Source organism: Sus scrofa, chromosome 15, assembly GCF_000003025.6.
Source record: "Sus scrofa isolate TJ Tabasco breed Duroc chromosome 15, Sscrofa11.1, whole genome shotgun sequence".
In the NCBI taxonomy this organism is placed as follows: domain Eukaryota; kingdom Metazoa; phylum Chordata; class Mammalia; order Artiodactyla; family Suidae; genus Sus; species Sus scrofa.
Window position 1 is genome coordinate 78,996,524 of NC_010457.5, and position 20,475 is coordinate 79,016,998.

Consider the following 20,475-nt stretch of genomic DNA (forward strand, 5'->3'; position numbering starts at 1 on the left):
TCGAAGACAAGGCTCGGATCCCATATTGCTGTGGCTGTGGTGTAGACCGGAAGCTACAACTCTGATTCAACCCCTAGCTGGGAACTTCCATACGCCAAAGGTGCAGGCCTAGAAAGACCAAAAAAAAAAAAAAAAAAAAAAAAAAAAAAAAAAAAATCATTAAGTGGATCTCAAAATCTTATACTGCTATAGGACCTTTTACTTTTTAAATTTGTGTTTTTTCCCTTAATTTAAGATGTGATTATGCTTTCCCAAATGTTGACTTGCGTTAGGGAAATTCCATTAAATAAGTCATCTTCAGTGACAAATAATGGAAACTAGAAGTCAGAAACCATAATCTCTTTCTTGCTCCATAGTACTAAGATTTTAAAACCCCAAAATATAGGTGTTATGTCTGTTCCACACCCTATGACACAAATTAATGATCTGTCGCTAATGACCCATGGACGCAACTGGAAGCCAGAGGCAAGATTTCTTTTTTCCTGAAGGTCATTTTGAGTTCCTTGTCCTGGATCTTGTTTCCAGTTCCATCTTATCCCTCCGTCCTGCTTCTCACCTCCTTCTGTCATTGCTGCAGTGTTAGGGGTTGAAGTCTCCCCACATGCAGTATCACCCCCAATGATCACCATACCAGAGATCAGCTGTCAACTTTAAAATAGCTAAAGATCATTAATAGGGAGGAAACCCAGTGAGTCCATCAGCTTCAAGTGGCACAGCTTTGTGTCTTCATCCTGTGCACTGACTGCAAGATTCTTATACCCCGTCCCATGGCCCAGAGGCTCTGGAATCATCTCAGTTCCATGTCCTCTTTTTAGTAAAAGTCATCATTGAATTAAGAACCACATGGAATTGATTTTTTGATACTTTTACATGGCTTTTCCCATTAATAAAGTCTCAAATTAGAAAAGGAATGCAGGAGTTCCTATTGTGGTTCAGTGGGTTGAGAACCTGACTAGTGTCCATGAGGATACGGGTTTGATCCCTGGCCTCACTCAGTGGGTTAAGGATCCAGCATTGCTGCAAACTGCCGTGTAGGTGGCAGATGCAGCTCGGATCCCATGTTGCTGTGGCTGTGGCGTAGGCTTCAACTGCAGTTTCAATTCGACCCCTGGCCTGGGATCTTCCATATGCCACAGGTGCAGCCCTAAAGAGAAAAACAAATGAAGAATGTGACACATCATATATTTGACTCAAAAATGAATAGTAACTTGTGCCTCTTTGTCCTTTTCAGCTCTAATGTGTGGCTACAGACTGTAACCAGACAGTCCTGGAAATCAAACAACCTTTCAGTACATCTTCCTTGTGAAATGTTCTTGGGTCAGACCCAAATCAGGACATCCCAGGAACTCCGATAGATTTCACATTTTAGAACTGGACATGGCCTTAGAGCCCATCTTTTTCTCCTCCATTCTTTCATGGAGGAGAAAACCAAGGCCCAGAGATTTGAAACGATATGGCCAGAGACACATATAATAATAAGTGGCAGCCTACTGTTGTTTCTCATGACTCCTCCTAGGCTAAGCTCTTCCTAAAGTGACCAGCACCAGGCATCTCTTCCAGTTCAAACTAGAGAGGAGCTCCCTGTGCTGGAACCAGCCCCAGAGCCCCAGAGATGCTGGCATCCTTGGCTGGGAAGGCCACCAGTGACTCAGACCCACTGCAGGTGGCCAGCTGCTCTGTAACTCCCTGCTTGTTCCACTGTCCCGTGGGATTCTTTCCTAGGACTTCAAGATCCCATTTCCTCCACTGAACAGTCATGCCACGAACACCTGCCCATGTCTCACCACGGAAGGTCTCAGTATTTCCTCATATGTGTGTGTATAATTATTTGTTTCCTAGCTAATGCACATAATGTGCCCATAACAACCAGCTTGCCACAGAGAGTCACTTTAGGGATGAATGTGAGACCATATAGAAAACATTCGGAGCACTTCAGACGGTAGACTCTGTAGAAATGCTGATGCTCATCACATCCAACTTTTTTCAAAGAGATTTGCATAGCTAATTACTTGTTTCTACCAACACCTCTCAGAGGAAGATCAGTTGTATTATGTGAAAATAGAAAGTGCTATATAATTTTACACTTACATAGAGCCATTCACAGGGCACCTTCTGGTGCCTCACAAACCTTAATTCATTCCTCCTGGGAAGGAAGGAAATCAGAATTATCCTTTGCCTTCCTTTACCATTGAGATTTCCTGGGTCCAGCTCAAGACGAGAGTGTTTCTGGCCCTGGAATTAGCTTGCCAGGTCCTGCTCCCAGTCTGAGCAGCCCTTGAGTCTCCCCTGGCGCTGCAACTTGTAGTGCTCTTTCGTTTAGCCAGCCTTACCTAGAAGATTCTCCCATGATTGGTTTGTACAAGTTTGAGAGCCTGAGCCCACATCATGTGGGGCTTCGTTTGTCATGAGATCTCTGATGGTGGAAGAGCACGGAGCCCTTCAGGAGGGTCTCCTCTCAGAAGCCATCTCCCATCCTTCCTCTGCAAGGGGGTGACTTTCCCTCCTTTGTATCCCCCGCCTCCTTAGACAATGCTGCGTGGGGACCGAGCTGGTGGACTGGATGCTGCAGCAGACTCCGTGTGTTCACTCTCGAACTCAAGCTGTCGGCATGTGGCAGGTCCTAGTAGAAGACGGAGTTCTCAACCACGGTAAGATGAGCCATGCTCCCTGGAAAACCCTCAAGAAACGCTAAGTGTGTTTCCCTGTGTTGCTTGTGGCTGAACTCCCAAATGGGCCAGAAAGAATTATGATCCCTTTAGGGGCCCGCTGAGCTAGCGTCTTGTCTTCATTTAGCAGTACAGATGCAGCGGGTGCATGCGACTGATTGCAGTGTTCCACCATTGTACCTTCCTAACTTGGGAGAACATATGAAGGGAAAATGAAATTGCAACCCGAGTGCATCGGTTCCAATTATGTTTATTAGTTTGCATTCATGGTTCATTGATAGCATGATTATTCTCTGAGCATGGCAGAGCAATCCTGATGCAGGGGCCAAATGAAGAGCAATGAAGTGTGTGGCCGGGCTGATGACAGGAAAGAGAGTAATGAATTCAGAAGCTGCATTTTCTGGAAGAGCCAATTTGTGTACCCACACGGTGACCATATTTAAAGTCAGGCGTGTGCTCCGTGGGGTAGCCCCTGATATCTGCAGCGGCTGTAACTGAGCAGAGTCGCTCTTTAGGGCTGGAGTGGAACTGTGGGTGAACTCCTTATGCCATTTGTTTAAAGATGACTTTTCTAAACTCACAAACTATCAAAACCATTCCTTTCGTTGTTTAACACCCAGGAATCTAATGAGGGTCTCGCCAGTGTTTCACGGTCTTTACTGGGCCTGCAGATCACCTAGAACTCTTGTTCAAATGCAAATTCTGATTCAGCAGAGCTGAGATGGGTCCAGAGAGTCTGCCTTTCCAACAAGCTCCCAGAGGATGCTGCTGCTGCTGCTGCTGCTGGTCCAGGGATTGAATTTGGATCAGCAAGGATCTGCCTTTTCCCCTTATCTGTTGATGTGTTGATGCTCCCTCCTGAAAAGGGGCTTAAGAGGTTTAAGACACATAGATGAGGGATTCTGAGCCAAGTTCCAAGTTCATGACTTTGTCCTACTGAGATCTAAATCTTCTTGTTTCAAGGGAATAAGAGGAAAAAAACAAAAAAAAAAAAAAAAAACCTCTTTAAAACTTCAACTGAAAGGAAATTACCATAAGATCTTTCTAGGACTATATGACCTAGAAGCATGGTCTTGTCAGCTTTTCTCAGACAATTAATTTTATTCTAATTTTTTCAAGTGCAGACAGACATGTTTTATAAACAGTACATATAAAAAGAAAAACATCAATTCTCCTCCTGACAAATTAGGGTGGTTTTTTAAGTCTGTACTTCCAAAAATTATTACCAAGCATGATCTGGCAGTTGGTTATTTTTCTCTTTGGGACGTATAACCTACACGCTAGAAAATGTCACCAAGGCAGTTTTTGCTGGTCAAAGTGCTCCTTTCAGGAAAATTGGCAGGTCCTCTAAGAGAGTCCCAAGGCGGCTCAGGAGAAGGGCGGGTCCGAGAGGGCTGTGAGGGGCATGGCTGCAGCCCAGCCTGGAGGTGCTGTGTTCCAGCTGCACCACCCTGGGCGAGGCCCTGGGAGAAGGGCGAGGAGTCTCCCCGCTTGGCTCTCTCGACCACACCAGCCATGCGCTTCTGGTCAACGGCCCTGTGAGGCAGAGGTGCATCAGCTGATACTTGCCGCTATGTTTCCCACAGTGGACCAGGAGCATCACTTCCAAGATAAATATTTATTTTATCGATTTCTGGATGACGAGCATGAGGATGCCCCTTTGCCCACGGAGGAGGAGAAGAAAGAGTGTGACGAGGAGCTGCAGGACACCCTGCTGCTGCTGTCGCAGATGGGCCCCGATGCCCACATGAGGATGATCCTCCGCAAACCGTGAGTGGGAGCGCGGCACCCTTGCACGTCTCCGGGGCCACCCCATGCGCGCCTGCTGGGAAGCGAGGCTGATTTCAGAAGTCCTGGCCTTCTTCCACCCAGGGCAGAAGGAAAGACTCGTAAGGGTGACGCAGCAATGTTTGCCTCTTGTTATTTTAATTCCGTGTTTGAGCCAGCTGATTCCATTTCCCTTTTGCATGGGTTAAAACTATAGAGATCTTTAGCAGTTGGCTCACGATGTCAAAACTGAGTCCACAGGTTAAACGACCTTTGGTCCATGATAAAAAGAAACTGGTCTGCTTCTGTGCCAGACCGCAGCAGCCCCTTTCTTCCTAATGGATAAGACAGAGGTCGTCAGAACCATAGACGTCATGGATATGTTTGTATGTGTATGTGAGCGTGTGTTCATTCATTCAGCACATCCTTTCACACCATGCAGAGGCTCCTGCCCTTTAGCTTAAAGACACTTTATTTTTTTTTAATTGAAGTGTAGTTGATTTACAGTATTCTGTTAGTTTCAGGTATACAATGAAGTGATTCAGGTGGGGTTTTTTTTTCAGATTATTTTCCATTATAGGTTATCACAAGATATTGAATATAGTTCCTTACACCATACAGTAAATCCTTGTTGCTTATCTCTTTTATGTACAGTAGTTTATATCTTTTAATCCAATACCTTAATTTATCCCTCCCCCCCTTTCCCCCTTGGTAACCACAAGTTTGTTTTCTGTGTCTGTGAGTCTTTCTGTTGTATATATAGATTCATTTGTATTATTTTTTTAGATTCCAGTATATCACATGGTATTTGTCTTTCCCTTTCTGATTTACTTCACTTAGTATGATAATCTCTGTGTCTATCCATGTTGCTACAGATGGCATTATTTCATTCTTTTTTATGACTGAGTAGTATTCCATTGTGTAAATATACTACATTTTCTTTATCCATTCATTTGTCCATGGACATTTGGGTTGTGGCTATTGTAAATAGTTCTGCTATCAATATTGGAGGGCATGTATCTTTTCGAATGAGAGTTTTCTTCTTAAAGACACATTCTTTTTTTAATATAATTTTTTTTCATTATAGCTGGTTTACAGTGTTCTGTCAATTTTCTACTGTACAGCATGGTGACTGAGTTACACATACATGTATAGATTCTTTTTTCTCACATTATCATGTTCCATCATAAGTGACTAGGTATAGTTCCCAGTGCTACACAGCAGGATCTCATTGCTTATCCATTCCAAAGCAATAGTTTGTATCTTTTAACCCCAAATTCTTAATTCACCCCACTCCCTCCCCCTCAGCAACCACAAATCTATTCTCCAAGTCCATGATTTTCTTTTCTGTGGAAAGGTTCATTTGTGTCATATATCAGAGTCCAGATATAAGTGATATCATATGGTATTTGTCTTTCTCTTTCTGACTTACTTCACTCAGTATGAGAGTCTCTAGTTCCATCCAGTTGCTGCAAATGGCATTATTTTGTTCTTTTTTATGGCTGAATAGTATTCCATTGTGTATGTATACCACATCTTCCTAATCCAATCATCTGTCAGTGGGCATTTGTGTTGTTTCCAGCTCTTGACTATTGTGAATAGTGCTGCAATGAACACGTGGGTGCGTGTGTCTTTTTCAAGGAAAGTTTTTTCTGGATATATGGCCAAGAGTGGGATTTTTGGGTCATATGGTAGTTGTATGTATAGTTTTCTAAGGTACCTCCATAGTGTTTTCCATAGTGGTTGTACCAACTCACATTCCCATCAACAGTGCAGAAGGGTTCTCTTTTCTCCACACCCTCTCCGTCATCTGTTACATGCGGACTTATTAATGATGGCCATTCTGACTGGTGTGAGGTGGTATCTCATGGTAGTTTTGATTTGCATTTCTCTAATAATTAGGGATGTTGAGCATTTTTTCATGTGCTTATTGGTCATGGGTATATCTTCTTTGAAGAAATATCTATTCAGGTCTTTTGCCCATTTTTCCATTGGGTTGTTGGCTTTTTTGCTGTTGAGTTGTATACGTTGTTTATATATTTTAGAGATTAAGCCCTTGTCAGTTGCATCATTTGAAATTATTTTCTCCCATTCTTTAAGTTGAAAGACACATTCTTAAGAAACATCACTGTTCCATTAAGCCTTCAAGGCCTTCATTCAGCCAGTTAAGTGCTCTCTCCATTCCAGCTCAGTGGAAACCCACCTGACCGTCAGCAGCAGCGCATCAGCTGAAGTTGTGGACTCTGAAGTTTTTAATCAGATCAGTCCAGAAAGACTGTATTGAGCCCCTCAGGGTGCTCTCCTTATTGCTGCCAGGCACACAAAGAACCATATGCCTCAGTCCAGGCCTCAGGGAAACCTTTTCAGTAAGGGATGACTTGGCACGTAGTTCTGAAACCACCACACACAGGCTTCTGTTTTTCTGCTGGAAATGAAATCGTTTCTCCTCCCGGCAGCCAGTGCCAGCCAGCTGTGGGTGTCAACTCTGAGTCACTGGCTTGGCCGAGCTCCATTTATCAGCGGGTCTTGACAAGAGCGTTAGCTTTACACGTCGGTGTGTCCCTAGGGCTCCCTAAAAGCCAGGTGTCTCAGACCAGCTTCCCCAGGGTGGGCCCCGTACACCAGCTCACAACAGCCTCTCAATGCCTCCTCCTTTCCTTCCCCAGGGTTCTTCCCTTTGACTCGCCCTTACTCAGTGCTGCCAAAAGCCTCTAAAGCACAGCTCATTTTTTCTCACACCATGACCCCTTTGTCACAGCTTCCTCTTGGGTCTTAATGTCCTGTACCTTGTGGTTCAAAGACCTTCCTGCTACCCAGTTTGCATCATCATCCTTAACTCTAGAACCTTGGTTTTCTGCTCCATTAGTCTCAAAACCCTTTCTTCAAACAAAAATTTTTCTGGAAAATCCAAAATATCCAACAGAAAAGCCAGAGCTTCAGCCAGTCATTCATCGAGTCAGTTAACCAATATTTATTGAACATCTGTTTTGTCCTGGATACTAGGTTAGTCTTGACGGCTGCAGCATTGAACTAGAGGGTCAAACCTCCTTCCTGGAGCTTTCTGTCTAGAGCAGGAGACGGACCACAAACTAGTTATGCAAGTAATCATTTAATCACAGCTGCATTTCATACTGCACAGGCAAATGTAGTGTATGTTGATAGAAGATAATATGAAGATGGAGATTTGGTGTGGAAATTGCAGAAGGCCATGTCCCTGGCTCTATGCACTACACCATGAGGACCACCAGTATCCCTTTGTTGAGTGAATGAATGAACAAATGGACATATAGCCCCAGCTCTGATGTGCCCTCAGCTCTTAGCTGCTTCAAGAGAGACAGAAATGCCATTTGATTCACAATTATTACAATTATTACTTTTAGCCAAAGTGGTGTAAAAAAAAAAAAAGTAGTCAGGAGTTCTCATTGTGGCTCAGTAGGTTAAGAACCCAACACAATGTCTGTGAGGATGCGGGTTTCATCCTTGGCCTGGCTTAGTAGGTTAAGGATCTGGCATTGCCACAAGTTGTGGCATATGTTGCAGATGTGGTTCAGATCCTCCTTTGCTGTGGCCGTGACGTAGACCGGCAGCTACAGCTCTGATTTGACCCCTAGCCTGGGAACTTTTTTATATCACAGGTGCAGCCCTAAAAATAGATAGATAGATAGATAGATAGATAGATAGATAGATAGATAGATAGATAGACAGATAGACAGACAGACAGACAAAGTAGTAAAATGCTCCCTGCCTTTGCTGAGTTTATAATCCAATGAGATAGGCATTTCCAAACAAAATTCAGATGCAACAAATATATAGAGGCTGGCTGTGTGCTAAGTACCTACCACACTCCCTATTTGTGCTAAAACTGTTGGATTTGGAGTTCCTGTCATGGCTCAGTAGGTTAAGAACCCAACTAGTATCCATGAGGATGTGAGTTCGATCCCTGGCCTCGCTCAGTGGGTTAAGGATCCAGCATTTCTGTGGCTTCAGCTCTGATTCGACCCCTACCCCAAGTTCCATATGCCACAGCTGCAGCCCTAACATAGAAAGATAGAAAGAAAGGAAGATAGATAGATAGATAGATAGATAGATAGATAGATAGATAGATAGAGAAAACCATTTGATTCATCCTCACCATAGCCTGAGCACTGGTTTCATGAGTCACCCTTAGGAAAAGGTGCCTGTGCTTGTGTTCCTTTTTTCTTCCATACACTGAATTACATGAACCTTGGCAGCCCAAAGATTCTTTAGAGAAAATTACATTCCAAAGCCTTTCCGGGCCTAGCACTGGCTGTTACAGTACAGTTTTCACCAGTATCCTGAGGTATATCATTTGAGGTGCCCTTGAGGTTTTTCCTTCTTTTCAGGTTTTATGAAACTGCCAACATTGGAATTGAGCTAGTAGTTCTTCTTTTGACTCAGTACCCTTCGATTTCATTCCTATAGAATGACAGCCCCTAAAAGATGGAAAAGTGAAAAAGAAGGAATCTAATTTTATAAGACAGCCTTTTAAACTCTCTACACACATACACATGAGCACACCTTTTTTTTTTTTTTTTTTTTTTTTTAACCTGATAATAACCTTTGGAGCTTCTACTTTAAGTGGAAAGAAGATTAGCTGCATTGGTCAAGAATTGCCAGTATCACCGCTGTCCTTGAGAGGCTGGAAACTTGAGGGCATGTTCATGGGTCCTGGAAATGTTGACTTTTTAACTGCCCAAGCTGCCATCATTAAGAAATGTGGAGTCAGGAGATACTTTGGTTCTATATTGACTGAGGTGGGAGCCCCAATATTTTAACTCCGCACAGCTGCATTTTATAATAGTCACCACTGTCAGAGAGGTTGTAGAACTCTGATAATTACTGGGAAAGAAATAACACAATATTCTTTGATGAGAAGATTACTTTGGGAATTTGATTGTATAATGAAGATGTTGCTTTGAAAGGTACTTCCTATTGTTCTGAATCTGAGACTCGCTAGCAAGAAAAAAAAAAGTGTCACTTGTTTTGACAGGCTACTTAGAAAAATTCTCTGTTTATTACATTAGCTGCGGCATTTTAACTGTCAAACTATGAAAGAATGTTCTGTAGTTTAAAAAACAGAATAGAGCTTCGAGGGAAATTTTTTGGCACACTCTTGTTGCTATTGGTATTGAAAAAAAAACATACATTCCGAATGTGAAATTAGCTTTTTATGTGGTGGCAGGCAGAGTGACTCACAATGCCCATCCTGGCTTCGCAGGTGCAGACCTGGATGGCATTTGGGGGCAAATGCTATGGAACAGTGACAGTTTGATGGTGCTGTTGTTGCAGCTCCCGGACAGGGCCTCAAGCCTAAAATGAGCTCTTGGAGCTTATTGTTTTGATTTTGCTTTGTTTATAAGTCTAAAAACAAGAGGTTACCCTGTAGCAAATAGATGCAGTCGAGAGCCTCATTGGTAGAAGCATGCATCCTGGCTACCTTTGAGCAGGTATTTTGGATGAGGGCCACAGGCAGAGAGATGTGGAGCAACCAGGTAAGCAGCATGTTTTAAACCTGAGGCCAGCTGGATGAAAAGAGGCTTCAGGGAGACAAAGCAGGCTCTTGCCATACAAGCCTCCCAGTCTCTCCTTCCAAGTAACAGGAGACCTAAAGCGCCACTGTTTAGAATGGGCTCTCAGAAATCAGCCCAAAGGCAGGAGGGAAGTGAAATAGATGCCATTTCCCAAATCTGATTCTAGGTCTCTCTGCTATGTTTAAATTCCCTAAAGGCTTAGAAGCTTAAGTCAGTTTGGCCTGAGCAGGGGCAGTGGCGGGGGGGGGGGGGAATGAGATTTAAAATACATTGGGAGTTCCCATTGTAGCTCAGTGGTTAATGAATCCGAATAGGAACCATGAGGTTTCGGGTTCGATCCCTAGCCTCCCTCAGTGGGTTAAGGACCCAGCGTTGCCGTGAGCAGGCACGGCTTGGATCCGGCATTGCTGTGGCATAGGCTGGTGGCTACAGCTCCGGTTAGACCCCTAGCCTGGGAACCTCCATGTGCCACGAATGCGGCCTTAGAAACGGCAAAAAAAAAAAAAGACAAAAAAGAAAAAAGAAAAGAAAATACATGTACACCCAAACACACAAAAGAAATTGTTGGCAGGTTCTAGAGTCTTCCAAATGGGTCAGAAACTCATAAACTTGAGTTCATTTATTTCATGTGATCAAGGAATATTTTCTAACATATGCTATGTGGCATGAGGCTGAAAGGAAACCATTTAAGATAATCAGGTGATATGAGACAATAGCAGAGAGGGAAAGGAGGGTTGATTGTCCTCGGCTGCATTAAGACAGCCTCTACCTGCTGTTCCCCACACTTGCTCTAGAGGGCACTCGAGAGGCTGTGTATTTTCTCTTAGTTAGCAGAGCCTGTTTTAATAGGTTCTTTACCTATCCAAGCTGTTTTTGAGGGTGTGAAATTTGAAATCCTGATAATTAGAGGGAAATTTGTTTTCCTGGGGGAACCCAGATTAGCAAACCTAAAATCCGTGTGCCTACAGTTTTGATTTCTGTTGGGATGTGCCAAGGGAATGTTCAGAGTTATGAAGTCCATCCTCAAATGCAAATCAGATGAAAAGAGAACATGACTGTAAGAGCTAATCATCATGAAGTTTAAAAAAGCCATCGCTGTGAATCTTTTCCTTCCTGCATGACAAACTTTTCCTTTGTTTTTCCTGGAAAGATTGCTGTGCCCTAAGTGTAAGCTTGTGGACTTTGCCAGAAGAAATGACTGCATTAAGAGGCTGTTTCTTGAGTATGGATTTGCCTTTTCCATATGAAAGCAATTTACCACTTCTCCCTCATGTTCCCAAGATGAGGAACCCAAGAACCCAACTGGCTTGCTGCCATTAGGATTCTGACTTGGAAGAGTGAAAGAAGCTATAGCTGCCATTTACAGTTTAGCGATCTTAATAAGATTTTAATGATTTTGTGTTCTTAAAGTCAATTCGTTCATTGTGTAGGAAATTTGGAAACTTCTGAAAAGAGTCAAGAATAAATAACACCTGCCAGAGTAATTATTGTTAACATTTTGGTGCCTATCCCTCTGGTTATTTTTCAGTTTCTGACTTTTTGCACTTAATATATTGTGTCATTCTCCCTTAACCTTACATATTTTTTAAGATGGGAATTTTTTTTTTTTTGTCTTTTTAGGGCTGCACCGTGGCATATGGAGGTTCCCAGGCTAGAGGTCTAATCGGAGCTGTAGCCACCGGCCCACTCCAGAGCCACAGCAATGCCAGATCTGAGCAGCACCTGCCGCTTACACCATAGCTCAAGGCAACACCAGATCCTTAACCCACTGAGCAAGGCCAGGGATTAAACCTGCAACCTCATGGTTCCTGGTTAGATTCGTTTATGCTGCACCACAATGGGAACTCCAAAGATGGGTTTTTAATAGGTGCAGAGTAATCTATCCTCTGAATGTTCCTTAATGCATTCAGTTTGTCAGTATTGGATGTTTAGGTTGATTCTCAATCCCTTTCTTAACAGCAGCAGAAAATAATATTCTAGTGCTGTGCTCCCAAGAACAAGGAGAGGATCCCTAGCCTGGCAGGAGAGTAGGGTTGGGGCCAGAAAGATGTCAGGAAAGTTCCAGCAGGAAACAGAAGAGTGCCCAGATCAGGAGTGATGGTAAACATGGCTGGAGAGTTAGGCCAAGGTCAGATTGAAGGGGGTCTGCTTCTTTGTTCCTTGGATATTATTTTCTAGCCATTTGGGGCCCCATTGAATAGTTTAAAGAGAGGTGTGGTGTGGCCAGCTCTGTAGTAGGTTGGTTTCTCTGCTCTCTGTAGAGAATGCACTGGAGGAGCTGAGACTAAAGATCAAACACCAGATACTGAGTTTTATGAGATTAGAATTAATGACACTTTGAGAAATTAATGATGGCGTTTGAGATACATGCACTTGACGTAAGAGCCTGCTAAATAAAGTGGAAAGTAATACTAAGCACAAGAGCCCTGGATTCTAGACCAAGTTACCTAGAAGTCTCCCAACATCTCCAGATTACAAATCTCTTAAGATGTAGCGTGAGTTTAGTACCTGCTTACCCTCCCCCATTTTCACAAGAGGATTGTAAATGGAAGAACAAATGCAATAGTGTTTAATCACAGCCCACATGCATTGAGCACACATGTGCTCGGCACTGTACTCAACAATTGTCTAATTCAGTTCTTTCAACAGAACTAGGAGGTAGTTATTAATATTATCCCCATTTAATAGATCAGGAAACTGAGGCTTAGGGTAAGTCACTTGCCTGCGTTTATCCTGAGAGTAGTGGACTCAGGATCCTGGTCCAGGTCTCTGCGACTCTGGATCTTTTCTGTTGTGTGGTCTACCACCGTCCTAGGCCAAAAAGCCTTCAGGATGACCTCTCAGGTTGGTTCCTTTGAGCGTTATTGAGGAACGAGGTCACAAACATCTGATTTTAAGATCATCATTACAGGCTAATCTCATCTCATTAAATTATCACTGCATAGATCTGAATGAAGTACAAATGTACCCTCTCCTGTAGAAAAATTCACATCAATGCACGAGCCAGAATTACTAGCAAAACCTAATAACTGAAAATGAATCACACTGTGTATTTTATATAGTGGCCTCATATATAACACCTCTTTGAACTTGAGAATCACTCTGAACTGTGTACGACTAATGTCATTATTCACAGTTTACAAATGGAGAAATAGAGCTTAGTAGATGTCAAGTGCCTCCCTTAACACCACACAGTAGTATGTGTGGCTGAGCCAGAACTGAGCCCAAGTCTGCCTACTCCAAATCCAATTTCCTTCGTTTTTTTTTCCATGGGTGATAATCTTTTCTCCCTAATAGACTGCCTGAGCTGCTGCTTCTCTGGTGGATTTACTGAAGAAGCATGGAATTCAAAGAAATAGGGATAATCCATCTGTCTCTGATTCATTAAGAATTAATTTTTGTAAGGAAACATAAAGCAGCCACATAGCATCTCCTCAAAAAAAGGTTACCTTTTCTGACATATATGTCTCATACACAAAGGCAGGAAGACATCCTGTTTCCATCCAGATTTGTTTTTCTCAACTTGCTGCTTAGGTGTTTTAAAGGAAAATATTTGTTTATTTATTTATTTATTGCCTTTTAGGGCTGCACTCACGGCATATGGAGGTTCCCAGGCTAGGGGTCTAATTGGAGCTACAGCTACCGGCCTACGCCACAGCCACAGCAACACCAGATCTGAGCCGCGTCTGCAACCTACACCACACAGCTCATGGGCAACGCCAGATCCTTAACCCACTGAGCAAGGCCAGGGATCGAACCTGCAACCTCATGGTTCCTAGCCGGATTCGTGCCACAACAGGAACTCCATTAAAGGAAAATATATATAGTTGCACCTTTTAAAAGGTTTACAATTAAACTTCTCTCATGTCCTCATAGTAAATACTTTGCTGGGACTATTTCTGGCATATTTAGTTTTTAAACATGAAAAACCTCAAATCGCATTACCCCCAAAAGACCTAGCCCTCAGAGACTCTGAATTACTCTTACCCCATGTTCTGATGGGGGTGACTTCATTTCTCCCAAATATTCATAAAGCTTTTACCCTTACACTGTATTCATTTCTAACTTCACAAAGAAGGGAAGGATCCGTGTGTGCACAGCCTTTGCTTTAGAACTAGAAGATGCCTAATTGTATCTGATGAGCTTAAGATGTCCGTTTCTGGGTTAAAGGTAAGCTGGGGGTGTGGTGGGGTGTCCGGGAGGTGAGCAGGACACCCTAAGTGGCCGGTCACCAAGCTCGTGGGTCGTCTCAAACACAAGCTGACTCTTGAAAAGCAAGGGTCCTGGGAGGTGAAGGAAAAGAAACACACGCTGCACTGGTTTGTTAGACAAAGGGACGGGAAACCATCTCTAACTTCCCTTTGAGGGACGCGCAAGAGCTGAATCCCAAGAAGATCTTAAGAGTGTTGGGAAATGATCCATGCTTGAGAAATGGCTTAAAAGCAGGAGAATCAGGAGTGTTGCCACCAAAATAAAGCGTTCCACTCCTAAGGGGGAAAAAAAAAAACCAAGTATTTCCTTTATTTTGATGCTTGACTCGGTCTTAGATATTTATAATGTCGACTCCTCTGAGTATTTTCCCCACACACCAAGGAATAAGCCTACTAGGTGACAAGTCTTGAAGAACTGGGCCATTTGCCTTTCACCTGCCCAGCGTACCACTGGCCATGCTTTCTCGGTGCCTGGGCGCATCCTTCATTTTATCCACGTTCCAGGAACTGAGGAGCTCTGTCTCTGACCTTGATAAATTCCTTGATAAAACTGTATTTACCAGCAGCTTCCAATATCACCCAGGTCCTCCCAGCCTTTAATGTATAAAATGCCTCTCCATCCATCCCCATTTATTATCTTGTCTGTAGCTCGACATTGCTGCCGGAATGCTTCCCCTGCAAAACTAGGCCTTCCCGCAGCAGGATCTGACAAATCCACATCAAGGTGGCACCACGCAGATTTGTAAAGGAGCAGGGATGCCTAATACCTCTCCCTGTGACATCTGGAGAAGGATAGGTAAAGACCAGGTACACTTGTAGGCTGCCACTCAGAGCAGCCGGTCAGTGATGCACTGGCCCAGCCTGGCAGGTACTCTGTGAAGGTGCCTTGGGAGTCCCCTCCTCCTGCTCCAGGTGCAGTGTCCCCTTGACTCTTGAAAGCCAAATTGCTTCAGTCCTTGGATCCTTTCATGATGGTTTGAAAAGGCTGGGGGCTCTTGTGCTGGATCGCTTCTCCATTTTTTCCCCCTGTCCACCCCATAAAGACCAAAGCATGAGAGGTACTTAAACTTGCTCTTAAAATGCGACTTTGTTCAGTGATTGTGGTGGTGAAGGCTCCGTGTTAGATGTTGCCAGGCACTCTGGTGGCAGGGGAGGTGGGGGATGCGTATATTAAGAGAAGAACCTTTGTGAGAACCTTTGTCTGATATGAGAGCCGAGAGGTGAGTCTTTCCTGAGACACTAGATGGCACAGCGGCTCTGAGCTGGCGGCCCCGGGTGAGATAGGGCTTGTTTTGTCACTCACTGCAGCCACTAGCTCTGACGGTAGTCCGCCGAGGTGCGGGAGAGGCCCCCGTTTTGACTTGGTGGACACCACTTGGCCACACCGACTTTTGCTCTATCTGGCCTCCATCCCGGGACTTCCCTCCACTTTGAATCCTAGCAACATGTTGATAGAAACACCTCGGCAAACCTCTCCCTGAGGCTTTTGTTGCTTTGTGCACTGTGAATAGACTCATTTTTTAAAAGCAAGTCTCTTCACACCTTGCCACCCTGACTTCTCTCACCTCGTTAAAATATGTGCTGTAAACAGGACCAAAAAGTCGCTTGCTACCTGAGTGGATCGCCCAGTGACAGTGGCCTGCCCTGTGATGACATTGACCACTTTAGACTGCAGGCTTGTTGGCTTTTTTTCTTTTTCTCCCTTTCATTTTGAATGTTATTTAGGAGTCGAGACTAAAGTGTTGCTAGGCTTTGTCCCACACTGTTTCAGGTGGCTGTCGTGGACTTCTCCATGGCATCCAGCAAGCCCCTGAATGTCTTATGCCTTGTTTTGGTGATGGACGAATGGAAGCCCCATGCGTAGCATAAGTTACACGTGGGTTTCTGCAGGTTGGCAGCCTGCCCCCAACACAGCTGCACCCTGGAGGCAGTGGGAGCTGTGCTGCCTGGCAGGCCTTGCTTTCAGAGAGACCTGCGGGGAGCAAGCAGGCTAAAGCCACCCCCAGTCTCCCACTCATCGCCAGACGAGGAGGATCGCTCAGGAGTGGAGCCCTTCCCGGCGAGTCCCTCCCAGGAGAGAGCCACCATCCTCTCCCTCCTCTGCTAGCAGGAGGGCCCAGGCTCTGTTTCCTTCGTGGGCTCCTCCGGGGCCTTTGACTGAGAGAGCAGGTGTAAATTCGAGGGTGGCCTGCTGATCCTGTGCAGGGCGTAGGAGAGGGGCCAGCAGCCCCCTGACCTGAGTGGGGTGGTATTTTGATGAACCCCCGGGACCCTCTCCTGCCTTGACTTATCAGCTGTGCTGTCTTCCTCATGTGGGGCTGCTTCTGTGTGTGTAGATTCGGCCCGCCTCCAGGCCTCTCTCGGCCATTCTGTCCCTACCTACCTACCATCACCTGAGAGTTCCTGAAACACTCTGGTCTGCTGAGAGTGCTGTTTGATGATTTGTCATGGTGGTGTTACTTATTTTCAGTGCTGTTCTGGGTTTTTTTAATTTTGCATGAGAGGCAAAATTCTGGCCTAAAAAAGGGTCCAGCCCAGCAGGTGCAGCTTGGTCTTTGATGGTCATCTCCATCCAGGCCCCTCTGATCTTGACTTGGACTAAATAACTTCAGCTGGTCCAAGATGCTAATTTCTTAAACCAAAGGAGTAAATTTATAAACGTGGAGAAAAGGATGTCTAGTTGTCACTGAATGGGATTTAGAATAAGGAATGAGGGCCAATGTTTTCATTCTGTCTCCTCCCTCCGTTAACAATTAACCCCTTACCGGCGTTCCCATGGTGGCTCAGTGGTTAACGAATCCAACTAGGAACCATGAGGTTGCGGGTTTGATCCCTGCCCTTGCTCAGTGGGTTAAGGATCCAGCGTTGCCCTGAGCTGTGGTGTAGGTCACAGACATGGCTAGGATCCTGCGTTGCTGTGGCTCTGGCGTAGGCTGGTGGCTACAGCTCCAATTAGACCCCTAGCCTGGGAACCTCCATATGCCGCAGGAGCGGCCCTAGAAAAGGCAAAAAGACAAAATAATAATAATAATAATAATAATAATTAACCCCTTACTGTGAAACAGATGTGTACCTAACGTGACTGGTGTCATGGGCACCTGTCTTACTGGACCTTTGGCAGGAAGGATTTCAGAGCGTAAGCCCCTGTTTCCCTCAGACCAGAGAATAAAAGTAGCCCTTGGTACTGCTGCTGTCTCCCCTGGACAGACCCTGAATTCAGCATAAATTGTGAGAATCCATGCATTCATTCATCTGTTGAGACGTATTGAACTTAATAATGCCTCCTTCTAAGGCCATCCTGCCTTTGTGCCATATATCCCATGCATCAGTGCTTTGTGTATATTAATTTGTGTTATGATATGAGGGAAATGATGGATCAAAGGGAGGCTAATTGGAAAAAGAAGAGTCTTTGGAGACATTGGATGTCACCTTCTCAAGGACAGCTTTCATATGAACAAAAGAATGGATCTTTTTCTTCCAGAAACAGCAGAGGGTATACTTCCTAGTCCTGTCTGTACAGAGACAGGTGCTACATCCTTACAACAAACCTATTTATTTTTCCTGTTTTTACAGATGTAGCAACAAGCTTTAGACCAGTTGCACAGCTAGAAAGTTCATGTTTAAAAATAAATTAATTAATAAATAGATAAAAGGGAGTTCCCTTCGTGGCTCAGTGATTAACAGACCCAACTAGTATCCTTGAGGATGCAGGTTTGATCCCTGATCTTGCTCAGTGGCTTAAGGATCTGGCATTGCCATGAGCTGTGGTGTAGGTCGTAGACATGGCTCAGATCCTGCATTGCTGTGCCTGTGGCGTAGCCTAGTGGCTACAGCTCCAATTTGACCCCTGGCCTGAGAACCTCCATGGGCTGTGGGTGCGGCCCTAAAAAGACCAAAAAAAAAAAGGGAAAGAAAGACAGCTCATGTTTGGATCTCGTATCATGTTTCTGTTTCTAACTAAATTAGCCCTTTGCTGCTCCTCTTGAGAAGAACAGGGTAGAGTTCAGGATTTTTAAGCAAATAATATTCTTCACAGTGCACGGTAATTGCCACAGCAGTTGTACCCCGCGCCTCGGAAGAATACAGGTTGGCAAACCAATTTTTCTTAAGAGAGAGGACATCTGAGCTGGGCTTGAAGCAGAAAAAAATATCCCAGGCCACAAGAGGAGCATGTGAAGGGCCTTAGAGGCATGAGAGAGCATAGGATTTGAGGGCTGGCACGATGTTCTGTGCCCGCAACGGAGAACACAGGTAGCCATGAGGGAGGGTGTGAAGAAAAGAGAGAGCCTCCAAGAAAAGTGAACTGGGATCTGCTTTGAAAGAGCCTGGTGTGATGATGAGGGGGCAGTTCTGGTCCGAGGGACTCGTGGTACCTGTGGGTTGTCTGGGAATTGATGGCCAAGAAGCTGTTGGCCCTCAAGAAGGAAATCTGCTTGGAGATAAAGATTTAGGTCTTGGCATCATATAGATGAGAGTTGGGGACTTTTCCCAGGGAGGGAAGGGAGAATGAAGTGAGACCAGAGCTGAAGGCAGAGCCTGGGGGCACAGTGCAATTCAAGAGTAACCACCACCACCACCAAACGCAGACCCCAAAAGGACATTGAGAAGAAATGTCTAGGAGACAGGACAAGAGCCAAGAGGGGGCAGCAGTGGGGAGGAGCGCTTCTTTCGGGCCGGCCCGTGCTCAGGAGCACAGGGCAGCAGGAATTGAGTGGGTTTCAAAACCAGCTTGACGGTTGTGGTATTTCCCTGCCTTCTCCCACACTTTGGTGCAGGTCTTAAGACTGACATAGCCCAAAGGCAGCCTTGACACCCACTATGTCAAACTTCCCATATGCTGCCTTGAGGGTCTGGCAAGTTCATCCTCTATTTTGCCTCTTGGATGAAATTCAGTGATTTTTAATGCAATGGGATTTGTAGATCCTAATGGCAGCACTTTTTTTTTTTTAATCTGTAAGCGTTGATCCCTGTAGATTTTCTGTTGCTATTATGAATGCTCTTGCTAAACTCATAATAGAGATCTGCTCTCCAATGTCAGCTCTGAATCTGTCAAGATTTTAGAGCTAACGTTTGATGCTTTCCTTTCCCAGCTGAGTTTCTCTCTCCCTCAGAAACAGCCCACCCCATGGAAGTGAGAATGAAACTTGGTGACTGTTTTCTCCTTTAGCCAAGCTTCTAGGAGGGTCCAGGCTATTTGCGGCGGATGTCAAGTAGCAGGAACAGCAGGGCTGCTCCTTGTGCTGAAGAACCATAATCCTATTACGCCCACCTTGAGACTCTCTCATTAGCCGCCTCTCCCGTAGTAGATGGATTGAGGTGACTCAATTGACTTTTAAATCTCCAAGGGTCCCAGTTTCAAAATCCCCATGTCTAAGTCAAGTAGTAGATTAGGCCCCTTGCTAAGAAGGCCTGGCTCCTTCAGAGTCCCTGTGGCCATGGCTTTTTTTTCGGTGTCTATAGGTCCCACACATTGTGTGTTCCGTGAGATTGGGGCACAGCATGTCCTCAAGTGGTGATCCTTGGCAGGAGGTGAACCTGGCTGGCATCTCTCTGGGTCATGGATTTAGCACCTGTCTCTGTACAGACAGGATTAGGAAGTATACCCTCTGTTGTTTCTGGAAGAAAAAGATCTGTTCTTTTGTTCGTATGAAAGCTGTCCTTGAGAAGGTAATACACGAGGTTTGCAAAGAATTTTCTTCCTCCGATTAGCCTCCATTTGATTTGTCATCTCCCTCAGAATACAGATGCAAAATTATCTAGCCCAACTATTTTAGAATATCTACAATTCAGTTTTGATAGCTCAAAGGACTTACCTAATAATTGGACCAAGTTTCAGATATAATTTGCTGAAACAAATGTCATACATTATTTGTGAGTTTGTTTTTCTTATTTAGGAGTTTGAGTTTTAAATAGCATTCTGCTGAATTTTATTTTGCCATTTAAATAAATATGCAGATATCTTCACATTCAGTGCTTCCTTTAGCTCTCACATAATTCTCAGGAAGATAATTGTCCCCAGTTTACAGATGAGACTGAGGCTCTGAGATCCCACAGTTGGTGCGTGGTTGCACCAAGGTTAAAACTTGATCTTCAGACTTTAGATCCAGTGCTCTGCTCAGTACATCAACACTCCCTGAATTTATTTGCTCAAGGAACACTCTTTAAAATATAATGCGATGGAGTTCCCATCATGGCTCAGTAGAAACGAATCTGACTAGTATCCTTGAGGACGCAGGTTCAATCCCTGGCCTCACTCAGTGGGTTAAGGATCCAGTGTCA

General features: G+C 44.5%; 1 protein-coding gene across 1 annotated transcript in view; it reads left to right on the forward strand.

Annotated features, from left to right (window-relative positions):
• Positions 1-20,475, forward strand: part of RAPGEF4 (Rap guanine nucleotide exchange factor 4) — a 321,221-nt gene that overhangs the window by 223,254 nt on the left and 77,492 nt on the right. The window contains 2 exon segments of the mRNA XM_021075197.1: positions 2,527-2,648; positions 4,253-4,436. Coding sequence (XP_020930856.1) covers positions 2,527-2,648; positions 4,253-4,436 — 306 coding nt within the window.